This window comes from Lycium ferocissimum, chromosome 11 (assembly GCF_029784015.1).
Source record: "Lycium ferocissimum isolate CSIRO_LF1 chromosome 11, AGI_CSIRO_Lferr_CH_V1, whole genome shotgun sequence".
Classification (NCBI taxonomy): Eukaryota; Viridiplantae; Streptophyta; class Magnoliopsida; order Solanales; family Solanaceae; genus Lycium; species Lycium ferocissimum.
The window spans coordinates 32207398-32235168 of NC_081352.1; the positions used below are offsets into that span (position 1 = coordinate 32207398).

At 36.3% G+C, this 27771-nt stretch overlaps 5 protein-coding genes across 8 annotated transcripts; 3 read left to right on the forward strand and 2 right to left on the reverse strand.

Annotated features, from left to right (window-relative positions):
* The first annotated feature begins 1878 nt into the window (after nucleotides 1–1878).
* Nucleotides 1879–5728, forward strand: LOC132036871 (elongation factor 2). Its single transcript, XM_059427271.1, is given in 4 exon segments — nucleotides 1879–2769; nucleotides 2875–2949; nucleotides 3055–3752; nucleotides 3754–5728. Coding segments are annotated over 4 exon segments (2523 nt in total). The 5' UTR covers nucleotides 1879–2765; the 3' UTR covers nucleotides 5500–5728.
* An 880-nt stretch (nucleotides 5729–6608) lies between these two features.
* On the forward strand, nucleotides 6609–9922 carry LOC132037978 (porphobilinogen deaminase, chloroplastic-like). Its single transcript, XM_059428690.1, has 5 exons — nucleotides 6609–6874; nucleotides 7887–8292; nucleotides 8845–9051; nucleotides 9143–9320; nucleotides 9458–9922. Exons 1-5 carry the CDS (start codon nucleotides 6681–6683, stop codon nucleotides 9568–9570), a joined length of 1098 nt encoding a protein of 365 aa, XP_059284673.1. The 5' UTR covers nucleotides 6609–6680; the 3' UTR covers nucleotides 9571–9922.
* A 659-nt stretch (nucleotides 9923–10581) lies between these two features.
* Nucleotides 10582–14542, forward strand: LOC132037979 (protein Iojap, chloroplastic). Its single transcript, XM_059428691.1, has 5 exons — nucleotides 10582–10901; nucleotides 12395–12524; nucleotides 13418–13556; nucleotides 13687–13775; nucleotides 14126–14542. Exons 1-5 carry the CDS (start codon nucleotides 10683–10685, stop codon nucleotides 14257–14259), a joined length of 711 nt encoding a protein of 236 aa, XP_059284674.1. The 5' UTR covers nucleotides 10582–10682; the 3' UTR covers nucleotides 14260–14542.
* A 543-nt stretch (nucleotides 14543–15085) lies between these two features.
* On the reverse strand, nucleotides 15086–19522 carry LOC132035938 (uncharacterized). Of its 2 annotated transcripts, XM_059426119.1 has the most exons (4): nucleotides 19353–19519; nucleotides 17522–18627; nucleotides 16064–16441; nucleotides 15086–15490 (listed from the first exon to the last, which is right to left on the reverse strand). In XM_059426119.1, coding segments are annotated over exons 2-4 (1419 nt in total). In that variant the 5' UTR covers nucleotides 18561–18627; nucleotides 19353–19519; the 3' UTR covers nucleotides 15086–15488. The 2 variants fall into 2 exon arrangements, with proteins under 2 accessions (XP_059282102.1, XP_059282101.1); XM_059426118.1 differs by lacking the exon at nucleotides 15086–15490 and having other exon boundaries at nucleotides 15499–16441; nucleotides 19353–19522.
* A 1461-nt stretch (nucleotides 19523–20983) lies between these two features.
* On the reverse strand, nucleotides 20984–27532 carry LOC132037130 (protein NARROW LEAF 1). 3 transcript variants are annotated; one of them, XM_059427591.1, is made up of 6 exons: nucleotides 27397–27532; nucleotides 25825–26314; nucleotides 25398–25541; nucleotides 24056–24296; nucleotides 22802–23302; nucleotides 20984–21625 (listed from the first exon to the last, which is right to left on the reverse strand). In XM_059427591.1, exons 2-6 carry the CDS (start codon nucleotides 26308–26310, stop codon nucleotides 21201–21203), a joined length of 1797 nt encoding a protein of 598 aa, XP_059283574.1. In that variant the 5' UTR covers nucleotides 26311–26314; nucleotides 27397–27532; the 3' UTR covers nucleotides 20984–21200. The 3 variants fall into 3 exon arrangements, with proteins under 3 accessions (XP_059283574.1, XP_059283575.1, XP_059283573.1); XM_059427592.1 differs by lacking the exon at nucleotides 27397–27532 and adding an exon at nucleotides 27334–27389; XM_059427590.1 differs by lacking the exon at nucleotides 27397–27532 and having other exon boundaries at nucleotides 25825–27306.
* Between the last annotated feature and the right edge of the window lie 239 nt (nucleotides 27533–27771).

Genomic DNA, 27771 nt, shown 5'->3' on the forward strand with positions numbered 1-27771 from the left:
GAGACATCATTAAGTACTTGATCACACTAACACTATAACTCAACTCAACTATAAATAGCTCTCTTTCCATTTCACTTTCACTCAACTCAAATAACTCTTAACACATATAGTGACATTAAAGGCGGCCCTTCATCTAAGATGGATGAAATGGAAATGGCCGCATGTTTTGACAAAGAATTGACGAAATCGTACGTCGAAAAAGACGATTTCGTAAGTCTTGTCGTATTATATATTTTCAATTGTTCTTTTACCTCTTTTGGTAATAACATTTTTTTTTTTTTTACAGATCCTTCCAACTGACATACTGGAATTTCTTCCAAACACCGACAAGGACGCTGTTGTTCATTACGACGATCATGAGTATAATATGAAATACAAGGTTGGCGTATACACGCGCCTCGCTCAAAAGGTTGAAAGCCTTCATTGATCTTTGCCGGATTAGGGATAGGAGATGTGTTGTGTTTTAAGGCATGTTTAGATGAGAACGCATAGTGTTTTTTGTTCATGTAAAGGAGGATCCGGAGATAGTAATGATAGATTAGGTTTCCAGATTCTCTATTTAAAGTAATTTATAAAATTTCTCGACTTATGCTATCATTTTCAAGGTAATATTTTCCATAACAACAAAATTCTTCAACAAGAGCATAAAGAGTTCTTCCATGACATTTACATTACAACAAGACCATAAAGTTCTTACATTACCTACTACGCGATTACAACATACAACAACATAAATTCGGTTGATTAACGAAGCCGCAAAAGCCAATAAATATTCCCCACGAAATCAAAAGCAACATCCTTGTATTTGCAAGTTTCTCCTCCAAGTTTAGAACTTTTTCAAGTCAAATTCTTTGTTTTACTCTTCAAGCCATTAATTCCTCCTTCATTTTGTTAACTTCATTTAGATGTCTAGCCTCAATGGCAATTAATTCTTCTTGCAATTTGTCCCTTTCGATCTTGACCGCATCTAACAACGACGTCAAACTTTGAACATTATTCCACTGCATCTCGAGAAACAATTCATCTTCCCATTCCCAAAATCCACAAGAATTGCCCTTAGGCCTCGGACATTTGTAGAATTTCCGTCTTTACTAGGAGTCGATGAAGTGAGGTGTTTTGCAATGGTGCTACAATTACATTTTACGTGAGATGAACGACGCTACCTTGAGACATTTATGAACCCACAAAATTTTCGAATTAGAACACGGAAGCGATTATGGACGAAAATTTGGAGGAGAAATTTGATGGAGAAATTTAGGTGGAGGAAGAATACATATATGAAGGAGCAATGGTGTGAGCAAGAGGAATTTCATGAATGGGGAAAAAAAAAATGGGGGTGATTGAAGGTGATGAAGATGAAGATGAAGTTGAACTTAGGGTTCTAAAGGGTGGTGGGTCGGGTTGGGATTAAAAGGGGAACGAATTATAATCGTTCCCCGGTCGTTTTTGTATTAAAAAAAAAAAAAAAAAAACGTTAACAAAAATTAATTAACGCGCGGTGTGGCGCTGTCAAACACGCGCCAGTGCCTAGAGGGGGAAGATAATTAAATCGTAAGTTGTTAAGGGGGGTAAATAAATAGTTGTTAAGTTTAGTTTCCAACCGGGTTTTAAATGCTTTCGGGGGTTAAATGATGTCTTTTCTCTTTTGTATAGCATAATTTACCTCATCAACATGCATTTCAGTTGAAAAAGTGTTGAAGAAAGTGAGAGAAAAAAATTAGTACTTGAAAAACTTTTTTTTTTCCTTCCAAATTTGGACTGAAAAATTGACACAGCATAACCAAACAAGTTTTTTTTTTCTTGTTGAAAAAAAGCGAAAAAGAAAAAAAGAAAAATCTATGTCTAAACAGGGCCTAAGAAGCTGGTAGAAGAGTCATTTACTTTTTGGTGGCGGAGATTGAATTCTTTACGACTCTGACATCTTCCAATTACTTAGTTCAAAGTGGTAATATCTGTTTGGTCATTTGTGATAACCAGCATATCTGGGACATACATTTGTTAGTTTAAAGTGATAATATTCGTTGGGTGACAACCCAATATACCTAGGAACGTACATGTGTTAACCTTGGATTTCTTGCTTTACATTCGTATATATTACACTATTAACTGAGTGCCTCTGTCTTCCCTGATCTCTCTCTTATTTCTCCCAAGAAGACTCACCATACTTTAAACTTGTTTCAGTCATCTGCTTGCTTTTTTCAGGTTTGATATGGCACCATCATGATACTATATAGACTTTTCTCTTTTTTTTTTTTGGGTGATAATTCTTGAACTGTGGTGTTTTCTTTCTACTTACGTTTTATGCTTTTGGTCTGAAGTTATAGGTTCTTATTTCCTTACCACCTTTATAGTTTTTAGAGTTGCACGTATTGTGAATCTTGGTTTATCTCTGTGCCATGTTCTATCTGATCATGTATCTTATCAGCTTATTACACATGTAGATTTGTAATTTGTTCTGTCTAGGTAAAAAAGTAAGAGGTTTATATGTGATGTCTTCTCAGCAAGATGCTATTATACGAAATTGTTTCCCGACAGATGATCTTCACTATTTAAACAATAAGTTTTAAGTTTTGCTTTTTAATATTTGCAGGATCTTACATGACTATGACTGTTGAATTCCTTACCCCTTTGCCTTATTCTGTACTGTTGGTTTTGTTGATCTTATAGCTTTGTATTGTATTACAGGCTGGTTTTTTTCAGAGGAATCTTTCCAATTTAATTTAGTTCAGCGGTTGGATTAAAAAATCAGGCAAAATGGTAAGCAAATGTGTTGTTTTTCCTTCTTGATGGTTTGGATATTGTCTTTGTGTGATCTTCATATCTGGCTGAACAACGATTGCCGTTTATATTACTATCTACAGGTGAAGTTTACAGTTGATGAGCTTCGAAGAATTATGGATTTCAAGCATAACATTCGTAATATGTCTGTTATTGCTCATGTTGACCATGGTATATATATAGTTTTGTCGTTCTCATAGATGATCTAAATTAAGCACAATTTCAGTTTGCCATTTGCGTGAACATCTGTTAATTAACTGTCTAAAAAATAAATAGGGAAGTCTACTCTTACGGACTCTCTTGTTGCTGCTGCTGGGATCATTGCTCAGGAAGCTGCTGGTGATGTTAGAATGACAGATACTCGTGCTGATGAAGCTGAGCGTGGCATTACTATTAAGTCTACTGGTATCTCTCTATACTATGCGATGTCAGATGAAGCCTTGAAAACCTATAAGAGAGAGAGGGAAGGCAATGAGTATCTCATTAACCTTATAGATTCTCCCGGACATGTTGACTTCTCATCTGAAGTCACAGCTGCTCTTCGTATCACGGATGGTGCCCTTGTGGTTGTTGATTGCGTGGAAGGGGTGTGCGTCCAGACAGAAACTGTACTTCGACAAGCACTTGGAGAAAGAATTCGTCCTGTTCTAACTGTCAACAAGATGGACAGGTGTTTCCTTGAGCTCCAGGTTGATGGAGAGGAGGTTTATCAGACATTCCAAAGAGTTATTGAGAATGCAAATGTTATAATGGCCACATATGAGGATACTCTCCTTGGAGATGTTCAGGTTTATCCAGATAAAGGTACTGTTGCTTTTTCTGCTGGATTGCATGGATGGGCTTTCACTCTGACTAATTTTGCTAATATGTATGCTTCCAAATTTGGTGTTGACGTGGATAAAATGATGGAAAGGCTTTGGGGAGAGAATTTCTTTGACCCTGCTACCAAGAAATGGACCAACAAGAATACAGGATCGATCACCAACGTGCAAGCGTGGTTTTGTTCAATTCTGTTATGAACCTATTAAGCAAATCATAAACACTTGTATGAATGATCAGAAAGACAAACTATGGCCGATGTTGCAGAAGCTTGGTGTTACCATGAAAGGTGAAGAGAAGGATATGATGGGGAAGGCATTGATGAAGCGTGTGATGCAGACGTGGCTTCCTGCAAGTAATGCTCTTCTGGAAATGATGATCTTTCATTTACCTTCACCTTCTAAGGCACAAAGATACCGTGTTGAGAATTTGTATGAGGGACCACTGGATGATCAGTACGCTAACGCAATTAGGAACTGTGATCCTAGTGGTCCTCTTATGCTCTATGTGTCCAAGATGATTCCAGCATCTGACAAGGGAAGGTTTTTCGCCTTTGGTCGCGTTTTCTCTGGCAGGGTCTCAACTGGTTTGAAGGTCAGAATCATGGGTCCAAATTATATTCCTGGACAGAAAAAGGACCTGTATGTTAAGAATGTTCAAAGAACTGTTATCTGGATGGGCAAGAAGCAAGAGACTGTGGAGGATGTTCCTTGTGGAAACACAGTGGCTATGGTTGGACTGGATCAATTTATTACAAAGAATGCAACTTTAACCAATGAAAAAGAAGTCGATGCACATCCTATCAGGGCAATGAAGTTCTCTGTCTCACCGGTTGTGCGTGTTGCTGTACAATGCAAAGTTGCATCTGACCTTCCTAAACTTGTTGAGGGTCTCAAACGTCTTGCAAAGTCCGATCCTATGGTAGTCTGTACGATTGAGGAGTCCGGGGAGCATATTATAGCTGGAGCGGGTGAGCTTCATCTTGAGATCTGTTTGAAGGACTTGCAGGAGGACTTCATGGGTGGTGCAGAGATTGTGAAATCTGATCCAGTTGTGTCATTCCGTGAGACAGTCCTTGACAAGTCCTGTCGCACAGTGATGAGCAAGTCCCCGAACAAGCATAACCGTCTCTACATGGAAGCCAGGCCCTTAGAAGACGGACTTGCTGAGGCAATTGATGAGGGACGGATTGGGCCAAGAGATGACCCAAAGAGTCGTTCCAAAATCCTCTCTGAAGAATTTGGTTGGGACAAAGATCTTGCCAAGAAAGTTTGGTGCTTTGGCCCCGAAACCACTGGCCCAAATATGGTGGTCGATATGTGCAAGGGAGTCCAATATCTGAATGAAATCAAGGATTCTGTTATTGCTGGTTTCCAATGGGCTTCAAAGGAAGGTGCAATGGCTGAAGAAAACATGAGAGCTATATGCTTTGAAGTTTGCGATGTTGTTCTCCATGCTGATGCTATTCACAGAGGTGGTGACCAGATTATTCCTACTGCTAGAAGAGTTATTTATGCTGCCCAACTTACAGCCAAGCCACGTCTTCTTGAGCCTGTATACTCGGTGGAAATTCAGGCTCCAGAGCAAGCACTTGGTGGTATTTATAGTGTTCTTAACCAGAGACGTGGACATGTATTCGAGGAAATGCAGAGGCCTGGCACCCCTCTTTACAACATTAAGGCATACCTTCCAGTTGTCGAATCATTCGGGTTCTCAAGCAATTTAAGACAAGCAACTTCTGGCCAAGCTTTCCCACAATGTGTGTTCGATCATTGGGACATGATGTCATCTGATCCACTGGAAGTTGGGTCACAGGCTCACCAGCTCGTACTGGATATTCGTAAGAGAAAAGGTATAAAGGAGCAGATGACACCACTTTCCGAATACGAAGACAAGTTATAAATTGATGACCAAGATTCCAACTTGTGAGCGCGATATGATTTGTGTATCTGCATATCGAATTTACGAGCGCTATACATTTGCATATCGAATTTACGAGCGCTATACATCTGCATATCGAATTTATGTAATAACATAAACATATATATACATATCTAGAAGTGTTGAACATGTCATATGAAATAAAGTTACGGATGTGAAATGAGAATGAAAATAACGAAAGGTTAACACATGATTTTACCAGACACAGAAGAAAATAGTAATATGGTTCCTTCTCTTTGGTCTTTCTTTTCCAATTTTTATAACATCCTTCCTGGATCGAAAAGGTTCAGGATATAAAATCCTACTATTAAACAACAATACTGTTCCATGACTAAATTATATATTCACAAAAATGTGGAGTATATATCCTCAAAGATGACTATATTATATTATAATTACAATTTATTTAAAGGTTGTTTGGTTGCCGGTCAGAGAATTCATGTATTAAAAATTTAAAATTAGCATAACTTTTATACATTGTTTGGTTACAAAAATAGAAAAAATAATCTCCACTAGAATCTAGCATAAGTTATACAATGTTTGGTTGGCTTTTTATCTTTTCCACATAAAACATAACATTGCTAATATAACATTTGGTCCATGTTTTTTTTTCTCGCATAACTGATGCATGTATAAGTTATAAGAGAATATATGTATTATTTTATTCAAGGTAGAATATAGAATAATCAATACTACTTAATGAATATCTAAAGGCATAACTAATTTCTAATTCCTGCCTAACTCAGCAACCAAACTTCCCCTTAATTCATATAAAATATTAATAATTTAAAACATTTAATAAATACATCCACTTTACTATCTCTCTCTAATAATAACTGGTATTAATTCCAAATAATTTTCTAGCATAAGGTAAACGAGTTCCAATTTCTTTTTCTTTTCTTTTTTGGTTTATAAAAAAAAAAAAAAAAAGGGAGATAGTGGATTTGGTTGAGGTGGTAAGGTGAGAAAATGACGTGGTAACATCTTAGTGGAGAAACAGACGGTAAGTGGGGTCCATTTAGCCGCTTTTTAAGATTTTTAAAACTGCTGACTTAGCTGGATGACCTTTAAGATAAGTTGTCAAGAACACACACACACACACACACAACAACCTCGTCTTCTCTCAATCAATTCCTTCAAAAATGGAGAAATTTGTTACTCTAAACTCTTCAAATTTAAGCTCTCAATCTATTTTACCAATTGGGTTTTCTTCACCATGTTTGAAATCTTCAGTTTTTGGTCAACGGAGAAGGGTCAATGTTACAAGGGCTTCAATTGCTGTAGAGCAGCAAAGTCAAACTAAGGTTGCTGTCATTAGAGTTGGTACAAGAGGAAGGTACTGTCAATTTATTTACCCAATTTTATTTAGTTTCTTTGTGTCTTTATTTGGTATGTACAAGAATGCCCACTTGGGGTTGGTCTGAGCTTAAAGTTACAGTCTTTTAACTGAAAAATCTTGATGTGAAAAAAGATTGTGGCTTTTACCAATTAATTGTCTGTGACATTCGTTTGGTTCAATTGTGTCAGCACATGTAGTAATTAGAAATGAAAATGTGGGTAAGCGGTTTTGCCATTGACCATGTGTTCCTGGAAGGTATTGGCCCCATAGTTGGACAAAACTTAGATTTCTTGGACTCTCCAAAAATGTTTTCACACTCTTCGTTCTCCTCCCCAACCGATGGGATCGGATCTTCCAAAGGTAGTGCATTTTTGAAGATTTGACAAGTGCTCGTCTGCATTTTTGTAGAATAGACATATAGTCCTTCTGACCTTTGCTGCCTGTCATGTAATGATGATAGTTGGACATATTTCGGATTAGCTTTATTATCCAATTTATTTCTGCGTTTGTTAATGCTCGTGTGTATGCTTTTGTTGAGAATGTGTTGTATTTTAGCTATGATGTCTACTAGTGTTGGTCAAAATGTAAGCTTTTTAAGGGTATCAGACATTTTGGGGAAAACAAGAATACGACTTCGTATCCTCGACTCCTCTTTGTGCTTGCATATTAGAATTTGACTAATGCTAGTATTACATATACCCGTTTTTTCTTCCTGAATTCCCCCCGTGGTATATAGTTAATTTATGGCCAATCTGATTTTTGGTTTGATGGAATAAAATGTCTTGTGCTTATTTCCTTTATTCCATGAACATATTTGGTAACAACCACGGAATGTATAAGGGCTGAAGAGCCCTCTTTAAGTTTCAACATTGCTTTGGATTAACTCTCGCTCTTTCTCCTTCTTTGTGTGTGTGGGTGGGATGATAAAAATGGACTGGTATATCTATGAAGTGCTTTGGCTAAAAATCTTCTCTTATGGATTACATATGCAATTACTTGTGTAGGACAGCCCTTTAGCTCTTGCCCAAGCTTATGAGACTCGAGAAAAGCTAATAGCCTCATATCCTGACCTGGCTGAAGAGGGAGCCATTCAAATAGTGATAATAAAAACCACAGGTGATAAGATATTAAGTCAGCCTCTTGCAGACATTGGCGGAAAAGGGTTGTTCACTAAAGAAATAGATGAAGCCCTTATCAATGGCGATATTGATATTGCTGTCCACTCAATGAAAGATGTGCCTACATATTTGCCAGAGAAGACAATTTTACCATGCAACCTTACACGCGAAGATGTGAGGGATGCTTTCATTTCTTTAACTGCAGCTTCCCTCGCCAATCTTCCATCAGGAAGCACAATTGGCACTGCTTCACTGAGGAGAAAGTCCCAGATTCTCCACCGCTATCCCTCACTCAATGTAAGTTTTTTACATGTCACAACATTGTCTGAGAAGAAGACAGACAGTTTCTCCGTATGTGTTGATATTTTTTTTTTTTTTAAAAAAAAAAAAAAAAAAAAAAAGGGACTAAGAGAAACTTTGAAGCTTCCCATCAAGCTGCAATAATAATTTATGCTAGTCATTGCTTCACACGATTTAGATTGTGTTGATGATAGATGCCCTCTATGAAGGTTAAAATAGAAGTTTAATTGGTGGCTCATCACTTGTGCATTTAATTGGAGATTATTTGCAACGATAACGAATATGTTGAAAGAAGAGATTTGAAGTAGCCAAATAAATTGAGATGGACTAAAAAGAATATGCGGCATGGTATGTTGCTTGTTCTGTTAAATTACTTAACATGTTGCATGTTCTAGGAGCAGTAATTGTTTCCTCAATGTGAAGCCCAAAATTTTATATATCTGAAGCTTTCTCAGATGAAGCATAATTTTTGGTGAAAATATTTTTTCTGGTTACTTTTAATTACTTTGAGAAGCCAGGCCAATAATTTAATGTGAATTTTGTGTATAGGTGCTGGAGAATTTCAGAGGGAATGTTCAGACAAGGTTAAAGAAACTGAATGAGGGAGTAGTTCAAGCTACATTATTGGCGCTGGCAGGGCTTAAGCGTCTGAATATGACAGAAAATGTATCTTCCATCCTTCCTATAGAGGATATGCTACCAGCTGTTGCTCAAGGAGCCATTGGTATTGCCTGCAGAACTGATGACGAGACAATGGTACTATACAAGTTTTTCCTGCTTCAACATTGTTCATTTCTCCTCTTTTGAGGGCTTCGTTTTGTTCTTAGTTAATGGATGCAAATTACAGGCCAACTACATAGCATCACTGAATCATGAGGAAACAAGATTAGCAGTCGCTTGCGAGAGAGCATTTTTGACGACCTTGGATGGGTCTTGTCGCACCCCAATTGCTGGATATGCCTGTCGAGGGGAAGATGGAGATTGTATTTTCAAAGGATTGGTTGCCTCTCCAGATGGAGCTCGAGGTAAACATAACTGCTATTAACGGAATTCTGAGGGATAAATGAGTAAACTGACAATGGCTGTGAATGCTGGGAATGTTTCTTTTCTGGTTACCTATTCTTTTGTAGTTGTATAATCATCTTGCCTCTCTCAATTTCAGTTATTGAAACCTCTAGAAAAGGCCCATATACATTTGAAGACATGATACGGATGGGTGAAGATGCTGGCAAGGAACTACTCGCAGAAGCAGGTCCAGGATTTTTTGGCAACTGAGTAAAGCCTATGCTATTATCACCAAGTAAAGCTTATGCTATGGATCAACCTTTGCCTACCGAGTATAGAGATGTCAAATAGCAGGGAGAGGGATTGGAATTTGATATTTCACCCTCTAGGATATGATTATGAGTTCACTTATCCTTGTAACTGTAACGGCAATAGAATTCGAATACTTTGTATATTAGGATAGCATTTGAATTCTTTGTATATTAGTGTAGCATTTCCACATCAATTTGAAGTGTTCAGCGGGTTGTTATTCTTCAATGTCTCCAAAGAACGGTGATCAATGGTTGCAGATTTGTATGAAAGGTTGTACTGACAGATTCTGCTTAACATGGATTTTTAATCACTTTTGAGTAGTTTATGCAACTGTTGTATACTAATTAAAGAGTAATCTATCATTAGCTTAATTTTTTGCATTTTTTGAACTTTAGTATCAAACTTTTTCATCACAACTAGTAATAAGAAGGGTTCCTCATCTGAGATCTTTGGGGAAGATGATCAAGTTGTCCCTTGCTAACAACTTGATGCACTATCTCCTTTTAACCCTTTGAGCAAAATGCAGTAAAAGAAAAATTCATGGATTGACCACATCATCTCTGCCTCGTAGGAACTACAAGATCACCTAAGGACAGCTAGAGGGTCACAGATCAATCGTGACATTATGTTAAATAATGGAAATACATTAGTTGTCCGCTCTCAGGTTGGACAGTCATGTAATGAATAGTCATGATTAAGAAGTGAAGTTACACCTTTAGACAAATAGTAGTAACTATGTTCCAAATTAAGGTTTCTTCTCATTCATTCTCTTAACCATAACAACATGTTAAATTAATTGGATCTTTTTTCCCCCCTTTTTTGGCCCTTTTGGCAAGTAATTTATCTAAGTCCTCCTTTTGTTAAAAAGATACTCATATATACACCTAATGTTTTGCATTTTACAAGAAAGTGTCAATCTTATCCATAATAGGACTAAAATGGGACAGAGATATAAAAGAGATAGAAAGATTATTATTTGGTACAAGCAACACTCTCGTGCAATCCTCTTCCTATAAAAATCTTGAACTGTATCTTCTAAAGTTCAAAATAACCGAACCCCATTTTGAAAAATGGAAGTACACTGCTGCCTCCCTCATCACCCTCTTTCATACAGTCCTTTCACTGGAATTTTGGTCTTTGGTGGTCGTACAGAAGCAAAGCTTGCTGCTAACCCAAGAAAGCTTCATTCTTTAACTTTGAGTTCTTGCAATTATGCCCCATTTAGTTATAAAGATTACAAATTTGCCAGAAACAGCTCTATGGAATTTTCTATGATGGCTATTGGTTCGGTAATTCCCTAAAGCTTCAATTTTTTCCCCCTTTTTTTGTTCTTGTGAAGCTACACCACTATTTGCACTTTTTTTTTTGAACTATCAGAGTTGTCTGGTTGTGCTTTTTTTTTTTTTTTTATAGCTAAAGCTGCTAGAATTGCTTTGGATTTTGTTCGAGCAGCTAATGAAGTTGTAGTTGTTGCATTTCGTGGAGCAATTATCCTTTTTGGGGTTTACAAGACATTCTTGTGAATTAAACGCCAATTTTATCTGAACTTCACACTGAACATTTTAATCAACAGTCTGTATTTTTTATATTTCTGATTTCAAGGAATGTTTTCTGTAATTGTTTGGATTTTCTGGCTAAGTCAAAGGATAATCTTGACTTTGCCAAAAGAAACAGGAAAAGATTAACTGTTAATCCAATTTTACTCTGTCCCTTCCGAAGACATTGGTTTAGAAAATATGCCATCTTAAACAGTCATCGTTGGGTCCGAAATTTTTCAGCTGTTATAGAGAATAGTTGTTATACACCTATAACAGCATTGACATTTAAATAATATTTCGCTGTTATAGGCAAAAAAGATGCATAAAATCTAATTTTCATTTTTAATTGTCAAATTCTAAGCTTAATCACACTTTGTATAACGAAGGAAAATCATTTATTGATGAAAATATATATATTCATATAATATTTTTTTGTTGTAATAGTAGTCAAAATCTCTACACTTATTATTGGTAATCATAGATATTCTATTTTTTTAAAGATGGTTAATTATTATATTAACAAATAAAGAAGATAGCTGTTATATGGGAGGTACTTTTACACAGAGTGTACTGTTATAAAGTTGGTTGTTGCTGTTATAGGTGAAATGTTGTTATAGAGAAGTAAAATATAACATAAAAAATCAGTTCCGAAAAAAGTTGGCTATTATAGAGAGGTGTTGTTATATGCAGGTGCCGTTATATAGAGGTCTGACTGTATTGGATATGATAAAAGTCTCTGTCAAAGTGAGTGAACTGGGAAAATGCTTACTCTGATACAGTGAGCTGACATTTTAATGTTTTTGAACCCCTCTGAAGAGAGACATTTAATAGCCTTAAATATTTGTGTACAGCTCTCTTTTGTCTCTCTCTAAGACGTCGTTTAATTAACACTTCGCTACTTGGAATAGTACGGGTGAGTTTTGGGGGAAAAGGTGATAAATGCTTCTTGTTTTTCTAAATACATCAAATAGTTTAGAACAAATCCAGTGTCAAACAAATCCAGTGTCAAAAACTAACAAATAATATGAAATGGAGATGGTAGTATATACTTTTTGGGAAAAAGTTTCTTTTTAAAGTGAACATCTATACACTGAATAAAGTTTTTAGTAATCTTAGTTCAAAGTCTATTCTTGAGGCTCGTGTGTATGATAATGTATTGGCTGCTGGTGTGTTGGCAATTTATTATAAATGCATGATAATGCTTCTGCTTGATGCTGGACTTAGTATGAATACTTTTGATACAGAATGTAAGTGAAGAAGATACAGATGACATGTTTGATGATCTCCTAAGGAAACATGGGGAGGTGGTCTACAAAAGAAATGACCAAAAAACTGCAAGTGAGGAGGTTGATGATGATGCTGAAAGTCTAGCCTGTAAGTTGCTCTAAGCCGTCAATTAAACTGATTACCTCTCCTGTTGTCAAAGCAGTTAGAACCTCTAAGCTTATAGTTTTACTTTTCATGTTGACCTGAACCTTAGTTTATAGTTTTATCTCTGGAATATCGGTTGATTTTTATCTTGTTGCTGCCTTGTTTTGATGATATTGACAGAACGTGCTGACCAACTTTAATTTCATAACTCACGGAGCATCTCTTTTCTTGTTGTTGTTATTTTCCTTTTGGAAAAAAAGAGTATCCCTTCCCCATGAATGATGTACTTGCATTATACCTCGCTGTAGTGAAGAATAGGCTGAGACCCCATTTTAGCTTAAAAGTTAAAACCCATGTATTTGACTTGCTTAATCTATTCTATACATGTTGCATTTGTTGTTCCTTCAAAAATCTCACTGAGAATGTCGTGAATATCCTCCATTCTTTTGTGTGTAGGAACTCCATACATTAAAATGTTCATGTTCTTCCATTGCCTCTTCAATCTAATAGTAGTACTACCAGACGGTTTTTCAGATAATGTTGTATATGTCAGAACCTCGAATATAGTTGTAAGGTTTTTTTTTTTTTTTTTTTTTTTTTTTTACCTTATCAAAATATTATATAATTGTAAGTTGTATTATAGGAATTAAGGTAGTATAGCCTATAGCAATTGCAATTTGGTTCACAGCAATTATTCTTACTATAAGTTTGACTTGTTTTGTTGACGTTTACTGCTAATATTGCTTAAATTTAATGTATACTATTAGTGGTGAAATATTGTTGACTACATAAAATTATATAGCACATAATCCAAAAAAGGGCACTAGAATCTGAGAATGAATGGCGATGATTGACTTTACGCAGAATTTGTTGACAGTACTATTCCCTTCATGCAGTTGCAGTTGCTGTGGCTAAAGTTGCAAGTGATGTCAAGGCTGGAGATATAAAGGTTCTCTTTGTGAAGCCTCTAGTATATTGGACTCGGTTTTTCATTATTGCTACTGCATTCTCTCGCCCACAGATTGATGCCATTGGGTATGATATCATATCTCGAGGTTTTCTATTAGATATTAACCACCAGCAGCATATATAGACGCAAATGAATAAATAAACTAAGAGGATTGTTCTTTGCAACTCTGAACTCTTGTCTAAATTTCTCATATAGGACCAGAATAAGAGATATGGCTGAGGAAAAATATGGAAGAGTTGCTTCTGGAGATTCAAAACCCAACTCATGGACGCTACTGGACTTCGGTAAGTAATTTATGGTACTTTAATAGTCCTGCTATTATTCTTGTCACAGCTGAAGAAGTTGTGAAAGTTGGTGCTATATATTATGCACCCTTCCCATCCCTTCTACCTCAAGACATATTTTCACTTATTTAAATTGTGTTTGAAGTCTATATATAGATCGACAGTATTTGTCTTTTTTCCCATAGAGGAAGCTGTAAAAGAAGATTACAGCTACGGTAGACAATGGGAATTGCTTCTATTTATGACATTAGGCATTTCTACTATTTGACCCTTCCAGTAACCATGTTGGATGCCATGAAAAGTGTCATTGTTTTTGCTGATTTGTCACTTCATGTTTCTTTAAATTACAGGTGATGTTGTTGTTCATATATTTCTTCGTGAGCAACGTGAGTACTACAATCTGGAAGAATTCTATGGCAATGCAGCGTCCATTGAACTACCATTTGAGAACCAACAACAATCGCGAGGACCTACAGGTTATTGAAGTCCCAACAATGTTGGCCTCGTGGTGATTGACAGAAACAGTAGCAAATTAAGACAGGGAACGATTAACATATTTGAGGAAACTCTGTTGATCCACCTGTTGTACTATTCTTTTCATTAGAAATAATTTAATTGCTCTTGTAGAAGATAAAGCTATGTACTTGCGTTTGCTCTGTAGAAATACCTGGTAAGGAAATAGCTTACATGCATAGTTACTGAATTAAAAAGGGCCCCAAAGGACTCATTGTCTCGTCCTATGGAGGAACCTAACGTCCTTATCCTTCCTTTCCTTGACACAAGATGAGTTTAAATGGAACAGTGAGAATTTATATAGAGCCTGTTTGGATGGGCTTAAAATAAGCAGAATACAATGAATTTGCTAAAAAATAAGCCAAAAAAATAAGAAAGTTGGAGTAAAAGGGATTTGAATTTTTTTGAAGCTTTTACATCATGTTATTTTCAACTTATAATTCTGTTTTAGATAAAATTTAAGTCAAACGGATTCAATTATTCTTTTAACGAGCTTATTTTATGCACAAAATGACTTTAATATATATAGCCAATCAAACACTAAAAAATGGAATGTAATTATTTTAAACTAAAAAATATAAATATTAGTAATGTGAGTTATGCTAAGCAACTTATAAGCCAATCCAAACGGGCTCATAGCCAATTTCATCTTGTTTGGGACTAAGGCATAGTAGTTATTATCTGTTGTTGGTTTACTAGCATAGTACTGTTCGCTTCAGTAGAGGAAAATGTCAAGTAGCAAAAGTTCACAAACAACATCATAGGGAATTAAGGAAAAAGGCAATGCTGCTCCAACATCAACATAATGCTCCAATTGGTTGAATCAAATGTCAAAGTAGGGGTTGAAAATGAAAACAGAAGTTAACCCAGCTGCTAAGATCCAATCGCTACACAGAATTCAAAATCTTTGGCCAACATAAAATGTTCTAAAACTGCTAAGTATGAGAGCCGGGAAAACTACCAGCAACTTCAGAATTTAGAACTAAAATTCCATCAAAATTTTACAAACTAATATTTACAGGGAAAATGATTAGGATAAACTAAGGCTCAGCACATTGTGCCTTGGTGTCTTACACATCTTAATTGAAATTTGTATAAAATTAGCAACATCTGCATGAGACAAGCATAATTAAAGCAGCCAAATATTAGTCCAAAGAATCCAAGAGCTCATCAGGCAGCATTCTGAATCGCGATATAGATTCCTGCAAAACACATTTTTGCTTCAGTAGTTACCAGAGTCAAAAAGAAAAGAACAGAGAGGGTGTGAACTTCTAGAATGCATTAGTAGATAAACAGAAAATCTGGCTAGATAAACTTCAACAGTGCATTGGAAAATCTGCGTCAAGTATTGGTTCGTGCTCAGAGAAACCCACATTTAGTCCACAGTCCACACTCCATAAAGCCCCTCTTCCTTGCCCTCTTTGAGGAGTTGTACCTTACGTTCTCCAAAGTTTGTGAGAACAAAGTGTCTTTTTAATTGACGTAAATATAGACCCCGCAGGCTGTTAGGGGCTCATACTAGAAGTTAATTTTATCCTCTTTTCTCAACTATTACTAAAAGCTACGAGAAGTGGAAAGCAAAAACATATGAAGTACCTGACACTTCCTCAAATGGATTAATAGTACGAGTAACATGGCTAATGCAGAAGATGGGAAGGATGTCAACTTATATGCAATCTCTAATATATAAGCGACTAAAGAAACCAGAAACATGCACTGCTTAATTATAGATGCTGATGCAGAAAAGCAAGGCTAATTAGGGGAATGATAGTTACAGTTAGCAGCGTGTTGACTTGGCTGTCCGGGATCGATTAGGCTTAACTCCATATCATGAGTTGCAGACCAACCAGGTTCATATGTTTCAAGAAATCCAATCTTAGCCTTATTTGGGAGATCATGTGGGTGAACAAATGGAACTCCCAGTGGCCATCCAATCTCCATTCTTATGTTCGTACACGGGCTATCAAGTGACTGGATGTGACTTTCACAATCCTTTAAGGTGCAGAACCTCAGCTTGATGCCCTTCTTATCAGCTATATCTTGAACTCTCTCTTTCAGAACTCTTTGTGCCTCCAATCTCAACCTCTTTGAAGGCGGAAGAGGTTTAGATCTTGAGTTACTCTTCCTCCTCCTCATCATGGGCTTCATAGATCCTGTACCAGCATTTCATCGATCCAAGGACCTGTTGTTAAAAGCTTCTTACTAAGGAATACTAGCAGAAAAGAGCTCAATCAATGTTAAAGACAATCCAGCCAGCAGTGATACGTTACTTGAAGAGTAGAAAAACACCAAAATAATAAAAAATTATGAGAAAATATGGCAAAGAGCATTTAACACGAGAAGTTGTAACAATAAAATGGTATCCTTCTTTAGTTCGCTTCCTTGAAACTGTAAGTAGATTCGGGTTCTACATACATCCTTTACACTGATACAGAAAAGAAACAAACAGAATCTGGCACCTTTTAATTCAAAATTTACCAATTGAAGCTGCTTTATCTAATTTGACCATGTTTGACCCATTCCTAGATACTTGAGATAATACCAGTCCTTCAGGTCCTCAACCAGCAAACTAAGACCTTTCACCTTGATTTTTTCTAAAGTTGTAATTGCTAAGCTTGTCACGAAAATAAAAATATCATATTACTGACCAATCATACACGATACACGGATGCACACCAGCTTCATTCAGCAATGTATTTGGTTCTAGCAAACTTCAAAATTAACAACCAAATACTTTTGTTTGGATGTATTTGGGAGGAGAGGAATTTAGGATGTTTTGAAGATACAAGCAGCTCCTTGCAATGAATTATATTCTTCTCTTTAGTTTTCGGCGTAAATCTGAATACATAGAGGATCCTCAAGCAATTCAAGATGTCTTATATACAGAGATATATTACCATTCTCAAAAAATACTTTTGTTAGGATGTATTAGTTGTGTGGACTTGTAATCATGCTAAATCTAGCAACCAGACACAATTATTAGACTTGCATTTTCCAAAAACCATAGAAGTTCCAAGATTATGACCAACCTTCTTTGCTAATCAAGATGTCAACTGGCACTCCAACTGAAAACATTTAGGAGCGCCATCCATGAAAGCTAATTTTAGCTCACCTTATCCGTATCATGTCTACTAATTCATTTAAATGTAAAAAAGAGAATAAAAGCAAACATGTAAAAGTTCTAGCTTTTCTTTTCCATATTGATAATGAAAACAGCAAAAAGGGTGCCATACCATCTTGGGCTGTCGGAAAGTTGAACGTCGGGAAATTGCTCCTGTTAAGCAACTGATCAGTTGATCTCTGCATAAAGTCGTCAACCGGTACAGGAAGCTGGAATTGAGCTTCAACCCCATGACCAGCAGCCCGCATCTCTGAACAATTGAGGTTGGTCATGGACTTGGGCATAAGTTTAAAAGAAAGAGAAGATCGTCCATATATGCTACCCTGCTGATTACCAACGTCTGTCCGATGAAGTGCAGGGCTGATATAGCCCGCAGTTGCCTGATATAAAGCAAGGCCAGGATAAACAATTGCTTCTTGGGGGCCAAGATCACCATCCACAAGAACCCAGTGACCGTGAAAATCTCTCACATGTAAACCAGGCTTATCCGACTTAACAATCGTAACAAGGCTTCTGTCAACCTGATGTTCATGATCTGAGAACATCCCTAACTGACCATCCTCTTGCGTTGTCAGACTATGGTGCTGAGCACCCTGAAAAGATGGCCTGGCATGACAACATACGGATAACACAGAGGACGATATTTCTCGGTTTCTGAGGGGAACATTATCAAGTATTTCAGTAAATGGGGAGCTACGCAGATTTAAATAGAAGCTGATGGCGTCCAATATATCTCTTGCTGCTCTTCCAAGCAGAGAGAATATGTCAGACAAACCAGCAGGAGGGAACTCAATATCACTGTTGGGTTCCGTAGGAGTAAGCCCTGGCCTGAAATCATAAGTTTCTTGCCATTGTTGAGGATCTGCATGGTAACCAGAGGTCTTACACCACTCACGAGAGTCATCAGAATGAATAACATCCGCAGCAGGATAAGAGGGTTTGTGTTGAAAGTAAAGTCGAGCAGACTCTAAACTAGACCTTAAAAGTGCTCCATCACTTGTCGATAACTGGATGATGGCAGCTGAATACTGAGCCAATGACTGTGACAAAGTTGAGACCGATAATTTATACGAATCAGAAGGAAGACCTTCCAATGGTATCAAATCACTGAGCTTCACACGACCCAGGGCTGGCAGGCCATTGCCTGCCATGGAATCCTCTAGAGACACCGATTTTGTGCTGTTTGTTCCGAGATATATTAAATCGAGACCATACCCACTGAATGGCAAATAGAAAACCAGTCAATTCAGAAAACAAAATGAATTAAAAAAAACAAACTTTCACCATTGGTGTCGACCATATGAACTACACTGAACCAAATTTTTTTTTTCCAATACTCAATAATTTGTGTTTCTCTTTCTCTATAATTAAGAAACAAATATGGCAAATAGAAAACCATTCAATTCAGATAAATAAAATGAACTAAAAAAAAAAAAAAAAAAAAAAAACTTTCACCATCGGGGTCGACTCTATGAATCCTCCATACCCATATCCCTACACTGAACCGACCTTTTTTTACCATTAATACTCAATAATATGGGTTCTCTTTCTCTATATATTTAACAGACAAATAACACTATTAGCAACAAATATAAGCCTACCAACATCACTAAACTTTAATTCCAACTAGTTGGTATCACCTATCAAAAAACTAGCATGTCCATATAATCTACCATTGACTATCAAAATTAATTGAGAAAACAACTACCAAATAGAAAAAGCTATAAACATGTTACAAGTTTATGAGAATAATAAAGAAATTTGAGCTTAAAGATGGAAAATTTGAGGCTTTTTTACTAGTTGGTATCACCTATTAAAAAAGCCAGCATGTCCATATTATCAAAATTAATTGAGAAAAAAGAAAAAAAAATTATAGATATGTGAAAACTAATAAGGCAAAAGTAGAGCTTAAAGATGAAAAATAAGAGGGTATTTTTACGCACCAGACTGCAACTGAATCCACAAAGTATGAAAGCGTCAATGGAATTAGGGTTCAAATAATAGAGGACACTCAACTTTTGTGTTCTTGCCTCATAATTTTATCTCAAACATATTAATCGCATTTCTAAGTGCGATTTATCAAATGCAATTTGTATTTTATCAACTTGTGTAAAATTTGTATTTAAACCCCTTGTGGTAGAGTTAATTGGGAAAAAAAAAAAAAGGAGAAAATAACATTTTACATCTATTTGGAGATAATATTTATGCGCATATTTCTAATATTACCCGAAATAGCTATTTTATATATTAATATACATTTTTATATAAGGTTTATACATTATCTACGGTAAATGTATAATATTGTATATTGTGTGTATAAACATTGTTGAAAAAAAAATTGGCTATGCGGATGTAAATTAAAAATATTGCTACGTTTATGTAATATTTTATACTGGATTGTATATTATTGAAATTATCCCTACTAAAACACATCTAAACTACTCCCTCTGTCCAGTTTGACTTGGCATACTCCTTAAGGATTAATAAATAAAATGATAATTTTACTATATCACCCTTTATTATAAATAATCATCTAAATAATTGAAATCAATCAAACATGTCTAAGAAGTTGTGCGACCACTAACAATTTCTTAAAGTTTTCAACCCAATAATTAATAATAAAGGTAAACTAGGTATGAAATGGTAAATTATCTTTTTATTTTTCAAACTGGACAAGTAAAGGTGGACATCTATTTTTTTATTATAATGGATAAGTAAAAATGGACGGAGAGAGGATTATTTTTTCGCGAATTTCATACCTCAACTATTCATTCTTTCCTTTCCCTATTTAAATTATCATTCCCTTTGAAATAAAACACACCTCGATATTGAGTTGCTCGTGTGTTTGGTACACTCTCCATTTTTGTCAAAAAGATCAAGTGGCACTTCACGTGGCTAAATTTGTCCAACTAATCTAATTAAAACGTTTATTAGTAATTTAATTAAATGAGTAAAAACAAAGGGGGTTGTGTAAAATTTTAGGGTCCATTGTGGGATTGGACAAAATTCAGGAGTTCTGGAAAAAATGAAGAACGGAAAAGGGGAAGAAAATTTGAGAATGAACAAGAAGAAAGGTGAAGAAAAGAAGGATTTAAATGAAAATAGAAAAAAAATATATAAAAAAGTTACTAATATTTTTGAGTTTGATTGTTTATGTAACATTATTTTTTATTAGTTTATTCCGAAAGAATTTTCAAAATATAAAAAAGTTACTAATATTTTTGAGTTTGATTGTTTGATATAGACATGAAAAAGAAAAGAAAAGGCTTTAATTAATTTAATTTGTTAATTATACAAATTATAAAAGAACACAACCAAATAGAAAATGATACTGATTAGCTAGATTGCATTGCATTACGAGTCATAATTTATGACTCATTATTTAGCCAAGTTAATCCACTCATTTTGACCCAAGCAAATAATGGACAAGTTATGAACCAACCCATCCATTTAATTGCCTATAAACGTGCGAACACACATTCTGTTTATCGAACATTTCCTGTTTTAGGATGTCAAGCATGAATAACATCAAAGGCAAGTTTTCCATGTTTGATGATTTTGGGACTGCATGGAGTTCCAAGAATCGAAATAGCTCAAGAAATGAGCTGCTCTTAACTTGCATGTAGTTTACACTTGGATTTTGCACTAGAGACATGTTCAAATACGAAACTCCTCATACACAAATTTGCATCAAGATGAAAACTCAGCACCTCCAAACACCAAATGCATTTCCTTTTACCGCTACCCGAAAGACCTCAAAGTAAAATACACTAGCAGATAAAAGGAGAAAATCATTCTGGTTCATCTGTGCTTGGTGAAGATTCTGAACGACTTCTCTTGGATTCATGACCACCCAACTGCAAGGAAAAGCTGATGTCTTCATCGGAGCCTTTCCTCAAAGCTGAGAGATTCTCGTATGCTGACTTATCACGGTGATCTTCTTGATTAGCCGGAGGTTGCCCATTGAAGCTTGTAATGAATTGATGTTCGACACTTGCACCAAAGTTAATCCCACTTTCTTCCAAGTTAAATGTAGCTTCCACAGGCGACGAGTTTATATCAGGCCCACCAACACCATCTTCTAAGGGAATTTGTTGAATGTGAAGCCCAAGAGGCTCTATTTTGTCCTTTGGAAGCATTATATCAGGAGGTGAAGAATCCCCAGCTGTAGAGCCCACCATTGTGGCAGAGGCAGCTCTCTGTTCTTGTACTGCAACTACACCGGTGATAGACAGAGACAAAAAGTTATAAGATACCCCTCAAAGAATTGAAGATTTAATAGGAAAAAAGAGAGACTTTGATGAAATGGTAAATTTATCCGAGTAAAGGCCTGTTTGGCCAAGCATAAAAAATCAGCTTATTTATAAAAGTACTTTTTTTCAAAAGTGCTTTTCGAAAGAGTACTTTTGAAGAGTAGCAATTTGTGTTTGGCTAATCAATTTGAAACACTTTTGTCAATATTAGAGCAGTACTTTGTGCTTGAATATGTTGCAAAAGTGTTCCCGGGAAATAGCTACTTTTTAGCTTCAAAAAACAGCTTCTGCTACTACTCAAAATCACTTTTTTTTCCCCCAAATGCTTGACCAAACACCTCAACTTTCTAAAAGAAAAAAAAATAGGCACTTTTGGCTTCCCAAAGCTTGGCCAAACAGGTTACAAGTCCTACAAATATGACAGGACTTTAAAGTAATGGAACCTACATCACTTTGAAGCAACATTATTTTGTCTCCAGGGATTGGGATTAAGAATCAGAGTCAGTTTAGTTCTATTTCATCTTCTGGTGCAAATACTAACGGTTAGCAGAAGAGATGGAATTCACTTGCTTTATCCTACACATTATACAAAATCAAGAATGGAATACCGTCTGCCCAAATAACGTTACTAGAGGAAATTGAGCATGTCATTTCAAGATGGACAAGTCATTATACGGGTGTTGTCTGAAGCTAACTGAACCTACTGGATTCCTGACCATAATGAACTCGCGTGCTAACCCCAGGATACTAATTAACTAATGTTCACCACTCTTCAACAAATGTCAATCTAAGGACTACTAAATCTAAAAGAGATGGTTAATTTAACGTTGATGTCAACCAAAATGTCGCACTTTGAAAAAGATAATCAGCCAACTGCCAAGTGGCTTCTAGTAGTCCAATTAGTATTGTTCGATCTAACAATTTGATGTATGTCTCTCAAAGATCTAGACATCCATTGAGCTTACTAGCTTCTCGTCCACTCTAAAACACGCATATATTTTTCCTTCTACGACCACCTCTTTGAAAAACCTTGGGGTATATCACTCGCAACATCACATACAAACAGTAAGCCCTTCGCCTGATAAACAAATTGGAAAGCGCGACGGTAAAAGGTATATTTAGAGGGGAAAACCACAAACCTCTAAGAGCTTCTTCTTTTGTGATGATATCAAGTTCAAGGAAATTAAGCAGGCGCCCAAGGTCAACTCCACTAGTCCAGTTTTCAGGAGATTGTCCCACTTTTAGTTTAAGCCGCCCCCTATTTGCAGTTCCACCCCAAATAATACCAATTGGTCGGGGTTTCTCCCCATTCTCACCCTTTAACACGATTAAACTTCCACTGTCTCCTTCAAGGTCAAACGTCTGCTGGTTTTCTCCATTGACAAGAAAATCGGTCAAGAAGCAAATCCCTTTCTCATCATTGTATTCAAGGGCATATGCCAAAACAGTCCCTGTAGTCAATCCAGAGCTTCTTCCGACCTTCATCACCTGCTTCCCAATGAGACTACTAATAGGAGATTGCAAATCTATAACTTTGACATCTCCCATTTCCCCTATACCCTTTACAGAAGTAGTCACAGAGGTCATATCAAAATCATCTGTGAAAGGGATGAATGCACCATCTGCCCTAACAAATGTCTCTGCAAGAGTAATCAATTCCACATTTAGAAATCTTACCAATAACAATAATAATGGATGCCACGATAAACAAAATAATTCTAACAAATTTCGAACCTTCATGAGCAGAGCAGGTAACATGGAAGTGAGCAAAGAATATTTTTTCATCTAACACAGAAAGAAACAAATATGAAGATTTCCAGAAGGGATTGCACCTGCAGCTAGTTCTACTATATCAAACAGATCCAACGCATGAATGTCGTGGACGCAGGATGGCAATATAACAACATGGGACAAAGGGGCATTCTCCTACACATTTTTTTATAACGGGTGGTGTCCGGGTCAGCTTGCATGCACCTCGACTAATCTCACGGGGTACTTGTTACCTCCCACAAGCACAGGTACCGGATAACTGTCCCCAAGAATTGGACAGATGAAAGAAATCACCTAGTATTTTTTACTCCGCTGGAATTTGGACCTGAGACCTCAAGGTACCCAACCCACTTGGAAACAATGTTTTATGATTACGTTTCCTAGAACAGCAAAAGTGGCTTTTTGGAATCTTAAGGTTCCACTTTTTTATAACCGAGAAATGCCCCAATTCAAATGGTGCATGGTTCAAAACTCGGTAGATAATGGGCAAGACATATTTACCAAATTATAAGGTGAGGCATCATAATCATATATTCATTTAGCAAATTTCAGTAACAGTTTGTAGCATCAGAACATTCTTCCAACATCAAACCAGAAAAGAAAGGTGAGAAGAAACACTTAACCTGGATTTACGCCAGCAAATATGCCATACCAAAGGTCGTCTCTGATAAAAGATGTAGCTCGCTCCACTGAACCCAGATATACCCCAGGTCCAAGTGTTGGAGGTAAAGGATGGAACATTTTCTGATTTGGGTAATCTAAGTCAACAGCAACATGCCGATTTGTTAGAAAACCAACTTGCCGATTGCCTGATAGGCTCCTCACAATAGCACCCAAGGTTCCATATGTCTCCTGGCTTGCTACCTGAATGTTTTCAATAGAATGTGGTGAACGAACATGTACAATCAGTGTGATAACCGTAGGGAAGAAAGAATTGACAAGCCGAACAAGTAGTTTACAGCTGATTTCTTCTGCAGACTCTTTAATTGTTTATCTTCCATTCTTCCTAAATGCAGTTTAAAATGTCTGGAGATCTCAACAAAGAAGCTCAATGATTTGTTGACAAACAAAACCTTTTCCCTGCAGACTCTTCAATGTATTCACCTTGCTGAAATGCAATTTAAAATGCTGGAGATTTCAAAGGAACTGAACTCATTTGATGACTAACCACTTTACTCAGAAGGGATTTGAGTCTAACCTAAGAGTGGAGAAAGGTGTCTATAACTGTCTTTGTGCACATATAAGTTTATGGCCTCTTAGACACATTACAGCAAATCATCATCCATTTCTCCTACCCTTTTCCCCTTTTATTTTTGTTTTAAATTAAAGGTATATCTTCAAAATTATGTGATGCCTTTTAGGAATATAAGACTGACATAGGTTGTCCTTACTGCAAAGTTTCAGAAAAGTATGATTAGCGTAAACCTAGTTCTGATACTGAATGATAAGCACTTCAGAAAAATACAAAATGTGCTCAGAAGCAAGGAAATAGATGACTCCAAGGATCTGCCACCCCAATAGCTATTATATGTAAGATGCTTAGAGTTGATTAACTAACAGGACTCAAGAAAATAGCGACACTACTCCTTCCATCCCAATTTATGTGAAGATGCTCATCTGGGCACAAAGTTTAAGAATGAAAGGAAGACTACTGAAACCTGTGGTCTAAAACAAGCCATAAATATTTGTGTGGCTATATATCATCTCATTAAGGGCAAAACGGAAAGTTTAAAGTTGAATTGTTATTAAATATAGGAAAGTGTCATTCTTTTGGGACTGGCTAAAAAGGAAAGAGTGTCACATATATTGCGACGGAGGGAGTATTATCTGCCCAACCTGCGGGATTTAAAAATTAATTGGTGCATTTTCTAGGACTCTGCGTAGACTTTAACTATCATGTGCGCTCATTCAAGCCTCAATCACAGCATCCTCGGAGTAAAAAGTAGTGATAAACAATCGAGCTACCTGAGATCCTGAACCAATACACGGATCACTACCCCGCAGGTCATCGACTATCTCCGTGTACAACTGTTCCTTGGGTGTCGGCTCTGGTGCACCAAAATAGGAGAACTCGACCACATCCACTTCACACCACACACCTCCAGGACCCTGATGATAAGTCACATATTTAAGCATAGAGAAAAATAAGGAATAAATAATGCAAGAATAACATTTCTTATCAAGTTATGATTCTTTGGGCTCAAATGATAGGTTGATTCAAACAATTGAACAATCCTTATTGGGAGAGGTTTGGGGAGGCATACAATAGGAAAAGATAAAGATAATCAATGAAGTAAGATTTCATCGTCTTTCTTTGTCCTAATTCAGGAAAATCTTTGGCGGGAGGGTGACAGAAATAGGATAAAAGATAATTAGTCATCCTTTTAATCACCTCTAAAGCAGTAGGTAGACACTGAATTGGACTAAGCCATCGTTTGTGAACTTTGCGGGATACAAACACTAGTATTGCTGGTATATCAGTCAAAACACCACGTCGAATACGAAAACCAATTGCTGTACCGAGGCTGTAGCAACGCAAGAGTTTGCTATGAGATGCTCTTATAGTCATGAGATCAAGCAAGGTTGTCGCTCTCTGCCCCTCAGGCAATCTGCCAAGAGTTTCTGGCAAAACCCCTTTCTGAAGATTCGCGAAATAGTTTGCTCTCTCTTCAGCAGCATCATTCCGACTAGGCCAGGAGAAGTATGCAGCATTACCCTCAGAGTGTTGTCCAGCCGATGCATAAGGTTGAAGTGTTGGTGGACTAAGTGAAGGAAGATTAGAGTAACTGCAACAGTATTTTTCAAGATCTAAGGCTGACTCCTCTGACGGTGTTGAACCTGAGCAACGGGTTCTTTTACTCAACCTTGCTCGATCCATATTTCTGCTCATAGTTGAGAAACTTGGTTATTCAAAGTCCAACAGGAAGAAAACCAAAAACTCACCCTCAAGTCTGAGTTTCAAGGACAAAATCTTTGCTATCATAGAGGTATGCTCTAGCAATCTATGTCAAAACTGATAAAGGAACAGCCAATGCAACAATTAAGCAGAAACTGGACATGTTTCTTTAATTAAAGCTACAACATTATCGAAAAGATTTAGTAATATCCAGTTAACTCAGCATCTCAAGTATGAAATTGAAAGTATGGACAGTCAAAAAGCGCATATCTACTTAACATCAATAAAGGAAAGAACATAAACATAGCAAAGTGGACAAAAAAAGTCACTAAAAGATCCAAATGATGATAAGAACTATAGAACTGCTGGTGGTGAGTAAGTTCATTATACAAGTCCAATACGAGTCATGGTTATATAAACGCTATAAAGTGAATGGTCAGCCATTTGAAGGCTTTTTAGATCCATCAATATGTCATGGCACCAGATAAATATGGCAACTGGCAAGATCTTTTTTTTTTTTTGAGTTAGCCACAGCTTACAACATAATTGTCCTTCTACACATCATTTCTCTTAGCTACTTTAAAATCTGAAAGAATGAGGCTCATAAAATGATAAAATTGCCTCAACATGGCCATAATAAAACAGGTATCCTTCTTTACAGAAATAAAAAATAAGTTCAACAACAACCATAACCAATCAAACAATCAGTCAACTATGCTTCAATCCAAACTAGTTGAAATCCAATATATCCTATGTCCCCAACAACCATGCTTTATCCCAAAAGATAAAAATAAAAATACTTAATAAAGGAAAGGAACAGTAATAAAGAAGAAAAAGCACTAGCAAAGAGTTGTTCACAATACAAATTATTTTGATAAAGATTGTGCACAGTACAAATTGAGGGAAAAAAAATTAATGGGGTCATGGAAAATTCCAAAAAAAACATGGGTATGTGAAGATATCTATGCATGAAGAAGAGAAAATGAATAAAAGAAGATCAATCACAGTAGTGATGGATTCTTGGATAGAAAAAGTAAAAAAAGATTTGAGTTTTTTTTTTTTTTTCACCTCACATAGGCAGGTAGCTAAACTTGATATGAAATTGGGAAAGCAAAAGAAAAAGCTGAAAAACATAGTCAAACCCACGCTACACCATGAGAGGCCCCATTGTTATGAGTATTAAATTTATTTTTTCCTTCGCTATTACGTACACTCTCTGTTTCAATTTATGTGAACTATTTGATTGGGCATAAAAGTTAAAAAGTAAAAAAAAACTTTTAAACTTATGATGTAAAATGAGTCACATATATTTTGTGTGGCTATAAATCATTACACAAAGGTAAATTATTTTCAAATATAAAAAAAATCATTCTTTTTTATACGAATTAATAGAAAAATGAGTTAGATGGTATAAAATTGAAGCATAAATTAGTCACAGTTATA